Here is a 19,933-nt window from a genome sequence, read left to right on the forward strand (position 1 = left end):
GACGGGGCGGTGGGGCCTAGAGGGGTCGACAGGCTGTGGCGAGGTTGGGCGGGTGTGGCTTGTGTACCTGCTCTGCTGGAAGGCGCGGGAATGGCCGGAGTCGGGGCGTGCCCGCTGGGATCCTGCGGAGAGGGAGCCTGGGAGACAAATAGGCCAACGTGAAGATCAGGCCTCGGGTCCTGGAGGTTTGGAAATTGTAGCGTTGAGAGACACGTGCGGCAGGTGCCACTGAACAGCCACTGCACACGGTCGTCCTCGTTAGGCGCTGAAAAGCACATTTAGAATTGCCATCACCCTTCGCAAATTCCTAATCTTGAAGAGAGGAGAAGGAAAATGTCTCACTCTTAACAAGATCTGTAAAACACGGGGGTGCTATTGGAGAAGGACAAACAGCTTTATCATTTGAGGAGCCAGCAGGTGACGAAGCCGCTGTGGCGCTGGGCTCCCCACACCCTGCTTGGAAATCCGGCAGGCGGCGCGCGCGCGTCTCTCCGGGGAGCACGTAGCGACACAGGATAAAACCTATTTCTTTTTCCCCAAAAGTTCACTTCAGTTTCATTTTCGTTTATGTTCGGGATCTGCCAGAGGATAGCCAACCCCCACTAGTTTACCTCAATGCTTTGCCCACGGAGAGGTGCGGGATATTAGCCTGATTTTACCTCCACAGACCTGAACTTTACTTTCCATATGTCAGCATCTGAGGCCCGAACTGTTGCCATCCGTTTCCACAGTCACAGAGGGGCCAGAAGATCAACTTGCTCTAATGACTCTCAAGCATTTATCCTGGCTACTCATGGACTAGCAATCATCTCCTCCCCACCCCCCCAACACACACACACACACACACACACACACACACACACACACACACACAGCTTCCTGTCCAACACCACCTCCCCCCAATCCCCACGTTCCTTAGGTTCTGGGGCTTGTCTTACGATGTCCACCTAACAACTCTAGTATAAGTTTACTTTGGATCATATAGCTTATTTATTTATTTATTTATTTAAAGCTCTCTGCAGTAGGCTGAGTGCACTTACCAGGGAGAGAGACGGAGCGAAAGTGAGAACTCACTGTCCAGAGGGATGGCCATGCTGCAGTCCCTTCTCCATTCTCTGTGATTTGGGGCATGCATGCACATGTGCCTGTTGTGTTTCTCAAGGTGCTCAGTCTGGGACTTGAAACACAAAGATGGCCATGTGGGATTCAGCACCTTAACCACCATGCCACCTGCTGACTCCATCCTACAGCATTTTAAAGGCTTTACATGTATTACTTCATTTACTTCTTACAACTCTTTAAGGTAGGTTTTATTGTTACCACTATTTTTGTTAAGTACAGAGAGGTTAAGCAAATAGCCCCCAAATCACATAGCTAATTAATGACAGATCTGGGATTTGAAACTTGGAAGTCTGAATCAATCACTGACATCTGCTTTCTCTATATATGTCTGTTTTCAGGCATGATCTTGTGTAAGGAGACAGCTGGTGGTATGAACTGTGTCGGTGGGAACTCTGAATACATTTAAAGACTTGAGAACGTTATCCTGGAAATCTAACAGAACCAGGTGCTTTTATTTTTCAAGTTCTTTGGTACGTGTTATGATTTGTTTTTCTTCTGAATTCTCAATTCCTTATTGGCTTGTTTAAATTTTTTTTTTCTTGAGAGGTTTTCGCTATAGGGCACATGCGCTTGCCAGACAGACAGAGAGAGACATAGAGACAGAAAGCGAGAAATCACCCCCCAGGGGGGTATGGCCACGCCTCAATCCCTTCTCCTCCATTCTCCTCTCGGGATCTTGGGCACGCACGCACACGCGCCCAGCATGAGTTTTAAGCCACCAGGTCCAGGACGTGAACCGCGGTCAACTACGTGGGAGTCCAGCGACATAGCCATTATGCTAACTGCTGGTTCCCTGGCTTGTTTAAATTTTATTTAAGTTTTTATGTTTATGTAGATCAACATTTCTAACTTACAAAGAATCTGCAATAGGCACTGATTATAATTTTTCTTTAAACCTAACGGGGAAAATAGGGAGAGAGATCCCTGAGCCTTTTCTGCCTACAAAAGGGTGTGAACAGATGGGTTGGGTGGCCATCCATTTCAAATACCAATGAAAAACTATCAGAATACATAGCTTTGACATTAAAGTATATGGGGCTGAGGCCAGCAGGTGGCGTGGTACTTAAGGCACTGGACTCCCACATGACCCACTGCGGTTTAAGACTTGGACCTGGTGTCTTGCATTCTCACTTTGTCTCTCTTTGTTACTCTGGTCACATTTTAAAAAATAATAATAACAAGATTAAGTAAATAGTTCTTTTAAAAAAAGTATACAGGGCAAGGGAAAAAAGCCCTGACTTCCTTCTGTGGTCTGGATCACATTCCTTCTCCACCTGCCTCCTTTGTATATTTCCTTACTGGCTCCTACAATCCATGTCGAATATTTTCAGGCTTTCCCATATGAAGAAAAAAATTCTCCAACCTCTTCTCTTCTTTCAGCTATATGCCTCTCCCTTTTCACAACTTGATATAGTGAACAAATCGTCTGTACTTTATAATCCTATTTCCTTCTCTCTCATTTATTCCTCAACTCATTGCAAAATGATGACAATATAGGTTAATTCGCTGAATTCCTGCGAACCAGAGCATAATGTTAAATGCTTAGTGTGAATTATCTTAATCAATGTTCATAGTAACAGTCACATTAAAGTAGATGGGTATTGATTAAGATAGAGTAGCATTGGGGCCGGCAGATGGCGTGATGGTTGAGGCACTGGTCTCCCACGTGGCTGACCACGGTTCAGATCCCAGCTTGCTTTCTCACTTTCCCTTTCTCTCTGTCTTTTTCTCTAATGAGAATTGAAGAATAATGATAATAAATAAAATTAAAAATAAATAAGTCTAGAAAGAAAAGATGGAGTAGCATTGATTATCCTATAACAAAACAGGGTTAGAAAGATCAAATATCTAGGCTAATATTATAATACTGTATTAAAATACAGTACTGGAATTCAAACCATGTTCACTGATTCTAAGACCTTAGTCCTTGGTATATTACCTCCTGACACAAACTCCTTAGTTGTCTGAACAGCATTTTTTTTTTTTTTTTTTGGAGAGGTTTTTGCTATAGGGCGTGTGCACTCGCCAGACAGACAGAGAGAGACAGAGAGACAGAAAGTGAGAAATCATCCCCCGGGGGGATGGCCATGCTGCAATCCCTTCTCCATTCTCCTCTCGGGATCTTGGACACACACACACGCGCGCCCGGTGTGAATTTAAGCCACCGGGTCCAGGACTTGAACCGTGGTCGACTACATGGGAGTCCAGCGACATAGCCATTACACTAACTGCTGGTCCCTGAACAGCATTTTTCAAGTCACTGATTCCCTCAATTGTGCTACATCTAAGAGCACTTTTCAGTCATCATCTTGCTGCACCTGTCAGGAGTATCAGATACCTTAAAATTCTGCAGGGGGCCAACAGTTGGTATAGTGGTTAAGGCTCTGCACTCCCACATGGACTAATGCAGTTGGAGTCCTGGACCCCAGAACTTAAAAATCTGGCTGGTTTGGGGTTGGCAGGTGGCATAGTGGTTAAAAGTGTTGGATTCCCATATGGCCGACCGTGGTTTGAGTCCTGGACCTTGTGGGTTGCTTTCTCAATTTCTCTCTCTCTCTCAGTCTCTCTCTGGTCAAATTAAAAAATAATAATAACAAGAAATGAAATTAAATATTTAAAAAAAAAAAGAAGAAAAATCATGCCATGTGCACGTGTGCCCAAAATCCCAAGAGGAGAATGGAGGAAAAGTGATTGCAGTGTGGCCATGCAGCGGGTGGGGTGATTTCTCATATCCCTTCTTCTCTCTTAGGTGAGCATATATGCCTTATGGCAAAAACCTTAAAACAAAACAAAAAAAACCTCAGCAGGTAACCTTGTTCTGGGCTTCCTCAGTATCTCATTACCTTGGGTTTTCTCCTACCTCTTTGGTTTTTCATACTCACTCTTCTTTGCAATATCTTTTCAATGTTTACTTCTTTTACTCGTCCCCCAGGTTGATAGTCTTTGGAAATCCAATCTAAACAGAGAGACTCTTGTGTCACAGTCTACCTCTGGTGGTGCCACCTGCTCCCATGCTTCATTGCTGATGGCTTCACACAGCCAATTCCAGTGAACCGATTAGGTCTTAGCTTAAATGTCACCTTCTTCTAGAAGTCTCATTGAACCATCATCTCCAGATTAGTTCAGATACCCATTTAATGTGTTTCCACTCTTATAGACCATATCATATATGCTAGTAAATTCTAATTTCATTACCCCCCTTTCCTGCCAGTCAGTTCCTAAAGAGAAGGGACTCGCCTTGTCTTGCTTGCTGGTCTAGTGCCATTGCCCAGTACATATTAGCACAGATTAATTTTTTTTTTTTTTTTAGATTGTTGCCATAGGGCTCATGTGCTTGCTGGAGATGAGAGAGACAGAGAGAAACACAGAGAGGGAAAGTGAGAAATCACTCCCCCAGGGGAGATGGCCATGCCACAATCCCTTCTCCTCCATTCTCCCCTTGGGATTTCGGGCACATATGCACACACACACTTGTACCTGAGTTTCAAAGCTGCTGGGTCTGGGACTCAAACCACAGTTGATCATATGGGAATCCAGTTGCCTTAATCACCACACCACCTGCTGGCCCCCAGATTAAATATTGTATAACAGATGAATTGCAGGCAAGGAGCAATCAATTGCATAGTCAAAGTGAAACAAATATTCTAATAGTTTCAGCCACAGAATCAACGTGAAGATGAATCGCTGCTCCCTGGTGGTGGAATCATGTTATCCAGACTTGGTCATCAATGTGGGAGAAGTGACTCTGGGAGAAGAAAACAGGAAGAAATTGCAGAAAATTCAGAGAGACCAAGAGAAGGTGAGAGTTACACAGGCCGCATGCGCTTTACTAAACTCAGGAGGAGGAGTGATTTGGATGAAATTGGCAAACAACGATGAACATCTTGTGGAGATGGGGTTAGATTTGGAAAAGTCTTTGAGAGAGCTTGTTCCGTCCCCACATTTTGAAGCTTTCTTTGAGACCAAACAAGAAGGGAGGTGTTTTTACATTTTTGTCAAGTCCTGGAGCAGTGACATTTCCACTGAAGACAGTTCTGTCAGACCCCGCATTTGCAGCTTGAGTTCTTCGCTGTACCGTAGATCGGGCACCTCTGTGTTCATCATGGATTCAAGAAACGCTTTCGACTTCCTGAAGGCCAAGAGACGGGATGCAGAATGTGAAATGATTAATGACTTCTCTCCACCTAGTAAAATGTCCAAAACTGTGTATCAGAACAGTTCTGAATTCGATCTTGCTTTTGAAATTTTCCAACAGTTGATCATATGGGAATCCAGTTGCCTTAATCACCACACCACCTGCTGGCCCCCAGATTAAATATTGTATAACAGATGAATTGCAGGCAAGGAGCAATCAATTGCATAGTCAAAGTGAAACAAATATTCTAATAGTTTCAGCCACAGAATCAACGTGAAGATGAATCGCTGCTCCCTGGTGGTGGAATCATGTTATCCAGACTTGGTCATCAATGTGGGAGAAGTGACTCTGGGAGAAGAAAACAGGAAGAAATTGCAGAAAATTCAGAGAGACCAAGAGAAGGTGAGAGTTACACAGGCCGCATGCGCTTTACTAAACTCAGGAGGAGGAGTGATTTGGATGAAATTGGCAAACAACGATGAACATCTTGTGGAGATGGGGTTAGATTTGGAAAAGTCTTTGAGAGAGCTTGTTCCGTCCCCACATTTTGAAGCTTTCTTTGAGACCAAACAAGAAGGGAGGTGTTTTTACATTTTTGTCAAGTCCTGGAGCAGTGACATTTCCACTGAAGACAGTTCTGTCAGACCCCGCATTTGCAGCTTGAGTTCTTCGCTGTACCGTAGATCGGGCACCTCTGTGTTCATCATGGATTCAAGAAACGCTTTCGACTTCCTGAAGGCCAAGAGACGGGATGCAGAATGTGAAATGATTAATGACTTCTCTCCACCTAGTAAAATGTCCAAAACTGTGTATCAGAACAGTTCTGAATTCGATCTTGCTTTTGAAATTTTCCAAACCCACAGGCTTGAATATGGTCAAATCCTGCCTTTTCCTGAGTCTCAATTCATAGAGTTTAAGCAGTTCTCCACGAAACACATACAAGAATATGTAAAAAATACAGTTCCAGAGTATGTCCCTGCATTTGCAAACACCGGGGGAGGCTATCTTTTCATTGGAGTGGATGACAAGAGTAAGAAAGTCCTTGGATGTGCAAAAGAAAATGTTGATCCTTCCTCTTTGGAAAGCGTAATAGCAGGAGCAGTTTCCAAGTTGCCTGTTGTTCATTTTTGCTCTTCCAAACCACAGGTGGGCTTCAAGACTAAAATCATAGATGTATTTCGCATGGGAGAGTTGTATGGTTATTTCTGTGTAATCAAAGTAGAACAGTTCTGCTGTGCAGTGTTCTCACAGGCTCCCAACTCATGGATGGTGAAGGACATGCTTCTTTGCTGCCTGACAGCGGAGGAATGGGTTCAAAGGATGATGTATGTGGACCCAGTGGAGAAAGATCAAGGTAAGAGAGGACGAGCTCTTTCCTCCCTGTCTTTCTACCTCTTTAGCATCTGCATAGCCTTCTTCACTCTCTGTAACTTTGAGCTCTTCACACTCACTGAAATTTGTTTTCCCTAACTCCCCATGATTTTCAGGTATGGAAAGATTTTCTGGGTGAGAAAAAGTCAAAATCGGGTATTTTGTAAATGGTGATATATATCCCACAAAAGAAGTTATGAAGGAAAAATTTGGAATGAATTTTTTGTTTGACTATGTGTTATTTAAAGTCCTCTAACTAACTGGATCGTCTTAATGATTACCTTGTACCTCGGTTTAACATGAAACCAATATTGGGAGACAAGAGTCAGTGTTGGATAATGTTGATTTCAGTTGAGGTTAGTGGAGGTGCATCTGTAGGGACAGAAAACACATGATTAGAATTTTAAAAGAGAGGGGCCAGCAGATAGCATGATAGCTATGTTGCTGGACTCCCACATAGTCAATCATGGTTTGAGTTTTGGGCCCGACGGCTTCAAACTCACACTGGATGTGTGTACATGCATGCCCAAAATCCTGAGAGGAGACAGGAGGAGATGAGATTGAAGCATGGCTATTCCCCTGGGAGGTGATTTCTCTTCTGTCTCTCTGTCTCCCTCTGTCTCTGTGGCAAGCACATGTGCCCTATAGCAAAAATCTCTCTATATATAAAAAAAGAATTTTAAAAGAGAAAGTTTTACAGTTCAAGCAAAGAGCTATTCAGACAGAAGAGAGAGCATAATATTGCATGGGGAAACATTATTCAAGGTTCAAAAGATGGAATCTTTAATAGTGGATCCTTGGAAACCTTGACATAAAGTCAAGACAGGAGAAAGTGTATAATCTGTGGCCTGAACTGTGTTGTGTTAAATACAATTTTGAAACAACTTTGAACCACCTATTGCAGAGGTGAGGGATGAAATCATGTAGAGTAAGGTGTTTTCTTTCTTTCAGGGTTGGCTGAAGCTTTCGAATCTCAGCTGAATCTATCCCACAGGCCTCCACTTTGCAGACCCGTGTATTGTAGGAAAGGTCTGGAATATAAAGCAGCTCTCCAACAACAGCTATTTCCAGGTACTAACTGCCAATTTTTTAAAAGAATTTATTTAATTTTACTTATTCTTTTGTTTTGTTTTGTTTTAATTTGACCAGAGAGAGACACACAGAGAGAGAGAGTGAGAAAGCAAACCACCAGGTTCAGGATTCCAACCGTGTTCAGCCATGTTCAACTCCTTAACCTCCATGCCACCTTCTGGTCTCCTAACTGCCAATTTTTACATTAGGAGAATAGGAGATGATCTGGTAAAAAACCAAATCTATGCAGGATTGTGTTCAGCAAATCCAAGGGTATAAAGTTGCAAGCCTCTTGGGGATGAATTTCAGATGCCCTTAGAAATCCTCTACCGTGGTTGCCAAATCTGGCTGATGATCAGTAACACTGTAGGATGTAAACATAAAGATATTCAGGCACCCACCAGGAAATGATGAACTTGTGAGGAGGACTCGGTTTCAGAGATGAGGACTAGGTCTATGCATTTGAGCAAGCTTTCCAAATCATTTCGATGCTGTGCTGGGTTTGGAAACCACCGATTGAGTACTACTGCAGGAAAGCATTCCATTAGGGGAACAGTGAAATCCATCACCTCGGTCAGTTTTCAGGGATGGAGGGATTATATTTCTAACAGGAAAATGGTCACCTGATAGAATACTGAAACACAGAGAAATCACAAGTAATTTCTCATGGGAGAGGCAAGAGCAAACTAGTCAGCAGTGTCCCAAGGGGAGCACAAAGTAATAATTCAAGACCACAGACAGTGTAAGGTAACCCCTCCCTCCTGCTCAAACATTTTTTAAGATAGGTTACATCGAGGAGTCACTAGCAATTATGACTGGTGCCGCAATAAACAAAGAAGTGTATGTCTTAACATTCAGGGATACCTCATTTTTGTGCTTTGTAAATATTGTATTTTTCCAGGTTTGTGATAACCCTGTGTGGAGATAGTCTAACAATATCATTTTCCACCACATGTGCTCATTTTGTGTCTTTGTCACATTTTGGTAATTTCAAACATTTCTGTTATTATTATATCTGTTATGGTGATCTGTGATCAGTAATTTTTTTATGATAGAGAGCTCATGCACACTCGAGAGAGAGAGAGAAAGAGAGAGAGAGAGAGATCCCCTTGTCTGGTCAAGATTCCCTATTCCCAAGCGCCTAGCTCCTCAGGATCCTGGATATGCATGCTCAGCATGTTTTCAGGCCAACCAGGGAGTCTAAACCCATGAATGGCTATACACTTTTAGCCTTGCATGGTACGATGTTACCGCTGCACCACAGTGGCTGGGCCACATAGCTGCACCACAGTGGCTGGGCCACATAGTCAGTGATTTTGGATATTACTATTTTAATTGTTTTGGGGTGCACCACAAACTATACCCATATTAGACAGATAACTTAATCAGTAAATGTGCGTGTTTTCTGACTACCCCATCAACTCTCTTCTAGGCATCTCTGTTCCCTGAGATACAATATTGACAATGGGACTAGCAGATGGAGTAATGGTTACATCGCCGGACTCCCATGTAGTTGACCATGGGTCGAGTCCTGGACCTGGTGGCTTAAAACACATGCTGGGCACATGTGCATGCGTACCCAAAATCCTGAGAGGAGAATAAAGGAGAAGGGATTGCAGTGTGGCCATCTCCCCTGGGGGGTGATTTCTCGCTCTCTGTCTTTCTGTCTCTGTCTCTCCAGAGAGCGCACACACCCTATAGAAAAAATCTCTATATTAAAAAAAAAAAAGAAATTAGGCCAATTGATAACCCTGTGATGACCTCTATGTGTTCAAGTGAAAGGAGGAGTCACTAGTGTCTCACTTTAATAAAAAGCTAGAGGTAATTAAGACAGAAACAGCACCCCCAACAGGTCTTGACACTGAGATCCATCCTTAGCTTCAGCCAGCCCTGGATCACAGGCATACCCATGCCTAGCATACTCAGGGAGATCTCTGGATACAAACCCGGAACCTTCTCTTGTGGGTCAGCCTTACAGAACACCACATGTTTATTGCTGTGCCACCATCTGGACTTGTTGCCCCTTCTGATTTTATGGAGTAGAATTCATAGGAAGAGATTTCTTCTCTGTGTGTGTTCTATCATGTCAGCTGAGTAGGGGTACTTTAGCTTTGTTTCTGGGCAGGAATACTAGTGTTGTCTCTCTGTTATTTCTTCTACTGTGATCAATGTCAGTGGTGTCTGGAAGAGGCTGTGAGTGTTTATGGAGGCAGTAGTACGGTTTTGCTGGAGGAAGGGGTTTCCAGGAGGGCTGAAGTCCTTGGGCCTTTGTGGGGTGGATTGAGCACCTACATAGAGGTCCTGCAGGTTGGGGGGGTGTGTGTGTGGGATCACCAGTGGTGGTGGTGGACACAGGGGAACCGGAGTTCTCGAGTCCTGGCTGGGATTCATGTGACTTGAGGTGGCCCTGTCAGTCAAGTGGCTAGGATTGCCAGCCATGGAAGTAGGCACCAGAGAGGCTGGTGTCTTCAAGCCCTGGGGGTTCCCTTGGTCTTGGGGACAGCTTCCTGTGCTGGACCACCTGTTCCCTGGGGTGTGGCTTACTGAGGGGGGCTCAGGTTCTAGAGTGACAGTTGTACCACTAGGTCCAGCTGGAGTAATGGTGTTGCAACCTTTCGTATGGGCATGGTGGGGTGATGTGAAGCCTCAGGGATGTGTAGGGTGAAGGGGCTATAGGCAGGACAAGAGAGACAAAGAAAGAGAAAGCAAGAAATCACCCCTGGGGGATGGCCACACTGCAATCCCTTCTCCGTTCTCCTCTTGTGATTTTGGACATGCACACACACACACACACACACACACACACACCCCTGGTGTGAGTTTCAAGTTGCTGGGTCCAAGACTCGAACTGCAGACAACCACACAGGAGTCTAGCTCCTTAACCACTATGGAACCTGCTGGCCTCGGCAGTTCCTCTGATCCAGCCCAGGTGCTTTGCTTCCCTGTCTATACTGCCATCCTGAGTTTCCTCCAAACCCTTGCTTCGGAGGGTTTCCATTGCTTTCCTGATACATACCCAACTCAATACTCCCCTAAACAGTTTACTTGAAGTTTTTTTTTTTTTTTTTTGCCATAGGGCGCATGCGCTCGCCAGAAAGACAGAGAGACAGAAAGCAAGAAATCTCCCCCCAGGTGGGTATGGCCACGTCGCAATCCCTTCTCCATTCTCCTCTCGGGATCTTGGGCACTCATGCACACGTGCCTGGTGTGAGTTTAAGCCACTGGATCCAAAACTCGAACCGTGATTGACTACATGGGAGTCCAGCGACATAGCCATTACACCATCTGCTGGTCCCTACTTAAAGTTTCTTAAATTACCTGGGACCTTTGTAGGCATTTGCTTATCAGATAGGTTTTTAAACATTCCACAATAAGAATCTGAGATGTAAGAGTAATTGAATGCATGGTTTTCACTTTCTTAGGCTCAATAGACACACTCTGCTCTCCATGAAACACAGAGAAGGCAACATCATTTAATTCACCAGGTTTGTAGGGATGGGTGAAGGAGAAAAGCACCAGAAGGAATTTCTCTTAAATTGTACCATTATTATTGAGGGCTTTCCTCTCTGTTTTCAATGTACTATGTGATTCATACAAAAGAATAAAAACTCATTTAAAAAATTCCTATTTTTTTTTCCACATCTAGTGCCACCAGAACATTTGCAATATACTCCTGAATCGCTCTGGAAGGAACTGTCCGCACAGCATCAAGGACTGGAGGAGTTAATAAATAAACAAATGCATCCTTTCTCCCAGGGAATTTTGATCCTCTCTAGAAGCTGGGCTGTGGACCTGAACTTGCAAGGGAAACAGACAGTCATCTGTGACGGTCTATTGGTAGCGCTGAATAGCCCCCCCGTTCTCTACACCATTCTTGGGGAGCAGGATGCAGAGGGGCAGGACTACTGTACTCGCACTGCCTTTACTTTGAAGCAGAAGCTGGTGAACACTGGGGGATACACTGGGAGAGTGTGTGTCATGACCAAGGTCCTCCATCTGAGTCCTGGGGGCAATCCAGAGTCTTTGGAGGATTCACACTCTGCTATAGATTATCCCATGTCCTATAATCTTGCAAATACCAAGGAAATGGCCATTCTCCTCTCGGGATCTTGGGCACTCATGCACACGTGCCTGGTGTGAGTTTAAGCCACTGGATCCAAAACTCGAACCGTGATTGACTACATGGGAGTCCAGCGACATAGCCATTACACCATCTGCTGGTCCCTACTTAAAGTTTCTTAAATTACCTGGGACCTTTGTAGGCATTTGCTTATCAGATAGGTTTTTAAACATTCCACAATAAGAATCTGAGATGTAAGAGTAATTGAATGCATGGTTTTCACTTTCTTAGGCTCAATAGACACACTCTGCTCTCCATGAAACACAGAGAAGGCAACATCATTTAATTCACCAGGTTTGTAGGGATGGGTGAAGGAGAAAAGCACCAGAAGGAATTTCTCTTAAATTGTACCATTATTATTGAGGGCTTTCCTCTCTGTTTTCAATGTACTATGTGATTCATACAAAAGAATAAAAACTCATTTAAAAAATTCCTATTTTTTTTCCACATCTAGTGCCACCAGAACATTTGCAATATACTCCTGAATCGCTCTGGAAGGAACTGTCCGCACAGCATCAAGGACTGGAGGAGTTAATAAATAAACAAATGCATCCTTTCTCCCAGGGAATTTTGATCCTCTCTAGAAGCTGGGCTGTGGACCTGAACTTGCAAGGGAAACAGACAGTCATCTGTGACGGTCTATTGGTAGCGCTGAATAGCCCCCCCGTTCTCTACACCATTCTTGGGGAGCAGGATGCAGAGGGGCAGGACTACTGTACTCGCACTGCCTTTACTTTGAAGCAGAAGCTGGTGAACACTGGGGGATACACTGGGAGAGTGTGTGTCATGACCAAGGTCCTCCATCTGAGTCCTGGGGGCAATCCAGAGTCTTTGGAGGATTCACACTCTGCTATAGATTATCCCATGTCCTATAATCTTGCAAATACCAAGGAAATGGAAGCCTTGCTGCAGTCCCTTGTAATTGTTTTGCTCAGCTTCAGATCTTTCTTGAGTGACCAGGTTGGCTATGAGATTTTAAATCTGTTAACAGCCAAACAGTATGAGCTCTTCTCAAAGAATCTTGACAACAGCAGAGAATTGTTCATCCACGGCTTACCTGGCTCGGGAAAGACAATCATGGCAATGAAGATCATAGAGAAGATCAGGAATACATTTAAGTGTAAGGAAGATAGAATTCTCTATGTTTGTGAAAACCAGCTTCTGAGGAACTTTATCAGGTAAGCAGTTGGATCTTATATGTGTAAGTTATACTTAATTTGGATTAAATAAAAATAATTTGCCTTTTTTCTTGAGAATTAGCTGGTAAGAAGATTTGTCACAGCAGAACTGTGACCAGGGGAGCCTGATAGAGTAGTATTCTTCCTTTGTTTAGTGAGGAAAAACACCTGAGTGTGTCATCTTATATTTCACAGTAATAAAAAGATCTGCCAAGCAGTAACCCGGAAAACCTTCATGAGAAATGTCTGTGAAAAGATTGAACACATCATCATCGACGAAGCTCAGAACTTCCGCCTTGAAGATGGCGATTGGTATAAGAAGGCAAAAAACATCTCTCAGAGAAAAAAAGATTGCCCAGGAATTCTCTGGATCTTTCTGGACTACTTTCAGACCACTCACTTAACTTGCACTGGCCTTCCCCCTCTCTCGGCCCAGTATCCAAAAGAAGAGCTCACCACAGTAGTCCGTAATGCAACTCCAATAGCCCGCTTCCTACAACAGGAAATGCAGATGGTCAAGGGAAACCCTCCACGTAACTTCCCCCGTGAGTATCTGGAAATACTCCATAAATCCACATGGGTTCTGGATGTTCCGGGCAACTTAGAGACTGAAAATTTAGACTTGGAGAATATGGTGATCTATGTAGCAGAGAAGTGCCAGTATTTCTTGAGGAATGGTTATTCTCCCAAAGATATTATTGTGCTTTTCAGTACAACAAGTGAAGTAGAAGAATATAAAGATAAGTTTCTAACAGCAATGCGGAAGAGAACAATGTCTCAGATCAATGATGCACCCATTTGTGGTGATGACATGTTTGACAGTGTCCGTCGATTTTCAGGCCTAGAAAGAAACATCGTGTTCGGGATCAATCCAAGAGCAGAGGATCCAACTATTTTCCATAATCTTCTGCTCTGTCTGGCTTCTAGGGCAAGAAAACATCTGTTTATTCTACAGCTTTCTTACAAGTAGAAAGACCTCAGTCTATTATGAAAAGTGATAAAGCTGATGGTTGAGGTGCTGGATTCCCACATGGCTGACCATGGTTTGAGGACCAGACCTGGTAGCTTGCTTTCTCACTTTCCCTTTCTCTCTCTCTGTTCTCTCTCAGATCAAATTAAAAAATAATAATAACATATAAAATAAAATAAAGAATTACTTTAAAAAATTGATAAAGCTGGAATATTCTATGTGTCCTTGAAAGTTTTGCTAGTGTACAGCAGAAAAGCAGTATCTCTCACAATACAGCCTTTTAAGAGAACTGGCTTCTGAGTTGTTTCTATATTCTGTGAGATAAACTTCAGAAAAGCCTACTTCTTTCTTAAAAAATTATTTAATTTAATTTATTTTAATTTGATCAGAGAGGGACAAAGCGTGTGCACGTGAGAGAGAGAGAATGGAAAAGTGAGAAAGCAAGCCGCCAAGTCCTGGGACTCAAACCGCGATCAGCCATGTGGGAGTCCAACGTACTTAACCACCATGCCACCTGCTGGCCCCCAAAAGCCTAATTCTGATTGCTTGTATTAATCCTTTTCTTTCTTTCTTTCTTTCTTTCTTTCTTTCTTTCTTTCTTTCTTTCTTTCTTTCTTTCTTTCTTTCTTTTTCTTTTTTTTTTTTTGCCTTACTTTTAATGTTTATATTGAATTCTATTTTTTAAAACTTACAAGTAAGTTTTTCCACTAACCTAGAGGGGGATTATTGATACTTCCTTCTTTGTTCTTACCGGGAAAGGCAATAAAACATGGGACTGCTCTACTTTTTTTTTTTTTTTTTTTAATGAAGAGTTTAAGACTCTGTGGCTCTTTAAATTGAGCAAAGGAAAACATGAAGTGCACCATTAAGCTGAGTGTTGATTTCAGGGTGAATAGTCCTGCCATGCAAGCTCACTATATGACATCAACAGGTTCAAAACATCCCTGAAAAACTGACAGTTTGTGCTTGGAAAACTGGTATGAGCTGTCTCCATGTATCACTACAACTGATGTGCGCTTTATCGTGAATAAAGGGTTATCCGTTTTTATTTTCTCGATAAATCTCTCCTGTTACCTATATTCTTATTCTATTTCACAGTTTGTTCACTTCCTAGGCGAAGCGGCCTAGGAAGATTTTGTTGATTTGTTGCTGTCTTCTAATCCATCCCTTCATTTTTTACCCGAGCAGAGACCACTGATTGTCTCTCCATATCTATGCTCTCCTTTTTAAAAAAAAAAAAAAAATAATACAATAATAGACATTTTAGGGAAGCACATAACAACTTGAACAAAAAGTGGTATTTCTCAGCCTTCCTTTAAGCCAAGGATGGCCATGAGACCAAATTCTGGCCAAAGGTATGTGAGCAGGAGTGATATGTTTAACATTCGGGAGGCATCCTAAGCAGCATTTTGAAGTTCTTTAGAGAAATGCCAAATTTTTCCATCATCCAATTCTATTGGCAAAGCAGTATTTAAAAATGCCCCCACCCAGGAATTCCCTGAGCTTCCCATAGTTCTTTTTGATTTACTGAGTAGAAATAAACCAATTTCTCCTTCATAATTAGGAACAATCATCCAGCAAGCGCACTGACCACCTATTCTAACTATTGATTCAGCAGCCCAAGAAACAAAATGGCCTTGGCTTACAATTTAATGGACCATGACTGTGTTTGAGTTTTAGAACCTCCAAACCTACTGGACCTAAGGTGACAGTGGTGGTAGCAAAACTTTCCTGGAAGTGTTCTTAGATGTAATCGTAAGATGGTCTGCTCCGACCTCTTTCCACTCCTTGGTTCTGACTGGCATATTTTGGCATACACTGTTCTGCAGAAGAGAGCCCCAACCTTGCTGGTGCTATCTCCCAGAGGGGGCTGAAACTAATCTTGCAGCACGTTATGACTTCATGGTATAAAGCCAACTGATTTTTTTTTTTAAAGAGTTTTTTTTTTCCCCTTTATTTTTCTTTAGACCAGAGAGGGACAGAGAGAGAGAAAGTGAGAAACCAAGCCACCAGGCCCGGGACTTGAACCATGGTCAGCCATGTGGGAGTCCAGTGCCCTTAACCACCATGCCACCTCCTGGCCCCAAGCCAGCTGATTTTGAGTGAAGGGGACATGGAAAAAACAGTGAAGTCTATGACCTCGAGACCATTGGTATACCATTGTGGTATACCATTGTGGTAAGATGGGTTCCTTTGCTTACCTTTGCGGTAAGATGAGTTCCTTGTTCGGAGGTACTGTTTTGTAGCAATAAGTAAGTCTGTGAATGGTGATGCTAGAAAAAGCCCTGTGGGCGGGGAAGGGACACTGGTATCTAGAGTGTGTATGTGTTCCTGTGAGCAATCATGCTTCTGGTTTTTGTGAGAAATACTGTATCATGAAGATGCTGCATTGGCCTCTGCGTGTGTACTCAGCAGTGGTTAGTGGTAGCCAGATCAGTCTCGGTAAGGGAAGAATCATATTTGTTAGACTACGCATACCCTCTATTTCAGAAATGTTGGGCTATAATAGGATTCTAGAGAGGGACCCAAATTACAGCTCGTATTCTCATGGGTAACTTAAGAGCTCCTCTTATGAGCTTGGGACCAGCAGCTAGTGTAATGGCTATGTCGCTGGACTCCTATATAGTTGATCGTGGTTCGAGTCTCGGATCCAGTGGCTTAAACTCACACCGGCACGTGTGCGTGTGTGCCCAAGATCCGAAGAGGAGAATGGAGGAGAAGGGATTGGGGCGTGGCCATCCCCCCTGGGGAGTGATTTTTCACTTTCTGTCTCTCTGTCTCTCTGTCTTTCTGGCAAGCGCATGTACCCTATACTGGGAAACGCCAGGTCCCCTATACAAAAAACCCCCCAAAAAAAAAAAAAAAGTTGAAAAAAAAAAAAAACAGTAGGCCAAAACGGTTTCACCAGCAAATTTTATCAAACACTGAAGGAACAGATAGTTCCATTCTTACACAAAATATGCCAGGGTATTGAATAAAGAAAGAGCACTCCTCATTTCACAAGCACATTAGGAGGAAAACATCCTAAGCCATTCTAACTAATAAATGTGGGTACAAAAATGTCTTCCTAAATATTAGCAAATCAAATATAACAAATGTATTAATAACTCATTTAACCCAGAAATGCAATACATTCTTTCTCCCCAAAATGTAATGCATACATTTATCCTAAAAATGCAAGGTTTGGTTTAACTTGTGAAAATCAGTTAATGTAATCCACTGTTTTAACAGGTTAGAGGAAACAAATGATACAATTGCAACAGAGGTGGAAAAAGCACTTAATGTTTTTTTGACAGGCATTCAAGATAAAAACTCACAGCAAACTAGAAGTATGAGGAACTTACTTTTTCATTAAAGGGCTTTTTTTTTTTATAATTTATTAGAGGTCATGTCTGCTTATTGGAGAGGAAGAGAGAGAGAGAGAAATCACCTCCTCCCCAAGGGGGCTGGCCACACTGCAATCCCTTCTCCATTCTCCTCTTTGGAGATTTTGGGCACCCATGCATATGCACCTGACGCGTTTTTCATGCTGAGTACGGAACTCAGGACTTGAATTTAGCCATGTAGGATCCAGCCACCTTAACTACCACTAGGGGCTAGGCCCAAAAGACCTTTTCCAAAGGTGCTTCCACACTTCTTGGAGCTAGGGCCTGCCAGACAGTCAGTCAAAGATGCCCATGCTGCACTTAACGCTTTCTGAAGTAGAAGTAGTAGTTCCCTGGAGTGATTCCACCCTGCCTGTCCTCTGAAGCAGTAGTCGTTTATCTCTGTCTGCCTTCCCTCCTGCCTAATTGCATGCCACCACCCCGTAGAAGATTCAGTGGAGATGGGCATGAGCGGCCTGAGGCCCCAGAACTATCTTTGCATTTGTGAATTAAAGGCCAACAAAGGTTATGACTGTAAGGTGGATGATGATGAAAATGAACACCAGTTATCTCCCTTTTAAAACTCTTATTCATTGTCATTATTGTATTATTATTGTTTTTAATGTTGACCATAAAGAGAAAGAGAGAGAAAGAAAGTGAGAAAGCAAGCTGCCAGGTTTAGGACTCAAACCGTGATCAGCCATGTGGAAGTGAGTGCTGCTGCCTTAACCACCACACCACCTTCTGGCCCCAAACACCAGTTATCATTAAGAAAAGGCACTTTAGGGGCTGGTATAAAGGATGAATTGCACATTGTGGAAGCACAGACAATGGATTATGAAGGCAGTCCGGATAAAGTAATGGTGGCAATATTGAAAATGTCTGTATAGACAACAGTTTCCCTTGGTGGCTTTGAAATCACATGACCTGTAGTCTTAAGGTTGAAGTGCGGTTCAGGGCTCATACACATTTGGACTGCATTTAGCTGCTGTGGAGGAAGAGGCAAAGTCAGAAAAGGAAGAGGAAGCAGCTGTGAAACGTTTAAGTGTATCTGGAAGGCAATCTACCCCTGGAGGTGGCAGCAAGTGTCACGGAAAAAAATAAAACTTGCTGCCAAGGCAAGATGATTTCGAAGATGAGTAAATAATAAAAGGTGCCAGTGAAGAAATCTACTTGAGATACTCCTGCAAAAATGCACAAAAATCAACTCAGAATGGAGAAGACTCAATGCCATGAACACCAAGATCAAAAAGTTAAGAACAGATATTAAAAAAAAAGAAAAAAACTTCTGAGATATCAAAAAGACCTCTGTGGGGAGCCGCCCACATCAAAATGGCTGCCATGACCTTCACTGCTTAAAATGGCCGGTGCGACCTTGACACATACACCAGGAACGCAGACCTCCTGGTTCAGACAGAACTGACAGGTCCTCAATTAGGTCTGTTGTAAACCCCGCCTACCTCCCTCTGCCTTGTGTATATAAGAAAGTGCTCTGGTCCTCAATAAACCAGCGAAACCTTCATACCATCAAGAGCTGTGACACTGTGTGAGCTGTGATACTTCTTTCGCTCCCGTGCTGAGACGCTGCGCCAGAAGTAGTAGTTCCCTGGAGTGATTCCACCCTGCCTGTCCTCTGAAGCAGTAGTCGTTTATCTCTGTCTGCCTTCCCTCCTGCCTAATTGCATGCCACCACCCCGTAGAAGATTCAGTGGAGATGGGCATGAGCGGCCTGAGGCCCCAGAACTATCTTTGCATTTGTGAATTAAAGGCCAACAAAGGTTATGACTGTAAGGTGGATGATGATGAAAATGAACACCAGTTATCTCCCTTTTAAAACTCTTATTCATTGTCATTATTGTATTATTATTGTTTTTAATGTTGACCATAAAGAGAAAGAGAGAGAAAGAAAGTGAGAAAGCAAGCTGCCAGGTTTAGGACTCAAACCGTGATCAGCCATGTGGAAGTGAGTGCTGCTGCCTTAACCACCACACCACCTTCTGGCCCCAAACACCAGTTATCATTAAGAAAAGGCACTTTAGGGGCTGGTATAAAGGATGAATTGCACATTGTGGAAGCACAGACAATGGATTATGAAGGCAGTCCGGATAAAGTAATGGTGGCAATATTGAAAATGTCTGTATAGACAACAGTTTCCCTTGGTGGCTTTGAAATCACATGACCTGTAGTCTTAAGGTTGAAGTGCGGTTCAGGGCTCATACACATTTGGACTGCATTTAGCTGCTGTGGAGGAAGAGGCAAAGTCAGAAAAGGAAGAGGAAGCAGTTGTGAAACGTTTAAGTGTATCTGGAAGGCAATCTACCCCTGGAGGTGGCAGCAAGTGTCACGGAAAAAAATAAAACTTGCTGCCAAGGCAAGATGATTTCGAAGATGAGTAAATAATAAAAGGTGCCAGTGAAGAAATCTACTTGAGATACTCCTGCAAAAATGCACAAAAATCAACTCAGAATGGAGAAGACTCAATGCCATGAACACCAAGATCAAAAAGTTAAGAACAGATATTAAAAAAAAAGAAAAAAACTTCTGAGATATCAAAAAGACCTCTGTGGGGAGCCGCCCACATCAAAATGGCTGGCACGACCT

At 43.1% G+C, this 19,933-nt stretch overlaps 2 protein-coding genes across 3 annotated transcripts in view; both read left to right on the plus strand.

Moving 5' to 3' along the window:
- LOC102478899 (schlafen family member 13-like) overlaps positions 1-5,534 on the plus strand; it is a 7,064-nt gene extending 1,530 nt beyond the window's left edge. Inside the window, exons 2-3 of the mRNA XM_027774152.1 lie at positions 4,774-5,396; positions 5,512-5,534. Of these exons, the coding sequence (XP_027629953.1) occupies positions 4,799-5,396; positions 5,512-5,534 (621 nt within the window). The 5' untranslated portion in view covers positions 4,774-4,798. The remainder of the gene's footprint in view (positions 1-4,773; positions 5,397-5,511) is intronic.
- LOC102479324 (schlafen family member 13) lies at positions 5,516-16,635 on the plus strand. 2 transcript variants are annotated; one of them, XM_014590138.2, is made up of 4 exons: positions 5,516-6,611; positions 7,580-7,699; positions 12,274-12,997; positions 13,193-16,635. In XM_014590138.2, exons 1-4 carry the CDS (start codon positions 5,537-5,539, stop codon positions 13,965-13,967), a joined length of 2,694 nt encoding a protein of 897 aa, XP_014445624.1. In that variant the 5' UTR covers positions 5,516-5,536; the 3' UTR covers positions 13,968-16,635. The 2 variants fall into 2 exon arrangements, with proteins under 2 accessions (XP_014445624.1, XP_027629968.1); XM_027774167.1 differs by lacking the exons at positions 12,274-12,997; positions 13,193-16,635 and adding exons at positions 11,122-11,184; positions 11,346-11,473.
- Positions 16,636-19,933: the final 3,298 nt, after the last annotated feature.

Source organism: Tupaia chinensis, unplaced genomic scaffold (assembly GCF_000334495.1).
Source record: "Tupaia chinensis unplaced genomic scaffold, TupChi_1.0 Scaffold000407_4, whole genome shotgun sequence".
Classification (NCBI taxonomy): Eukaryota; Metazoa; Chordata; class Mammalia; order Scandentia; family Tupaiidae; genus Tupaia; species Tupaia belangeri.

Excerpts from the sequence above, each read along its gene's own strand:
- LOC102479324 (XM_014590138.2), top strand. The coding sequence starts at position 5,537 with ATGAATCGCTGCTCCCTGGTGGTGGAATCATGTTATCCAGACTTGGTC. Across the intron at positions 7,700-12,273 it reads CCAACAACAGCTATTTCCAG|TGCCACCAGAACATTTGCAA; the intron begins GTACTAACTGCC and ends TTCCACATCTAG. Across the intron at positions 12,998-13,192 it reads CTTCTGAGGAACTTTATCAG|TAATAAAAAGATCTGCCAAG; the intron begins GTAAGCAGTTGG and ends TATATTTCACAG.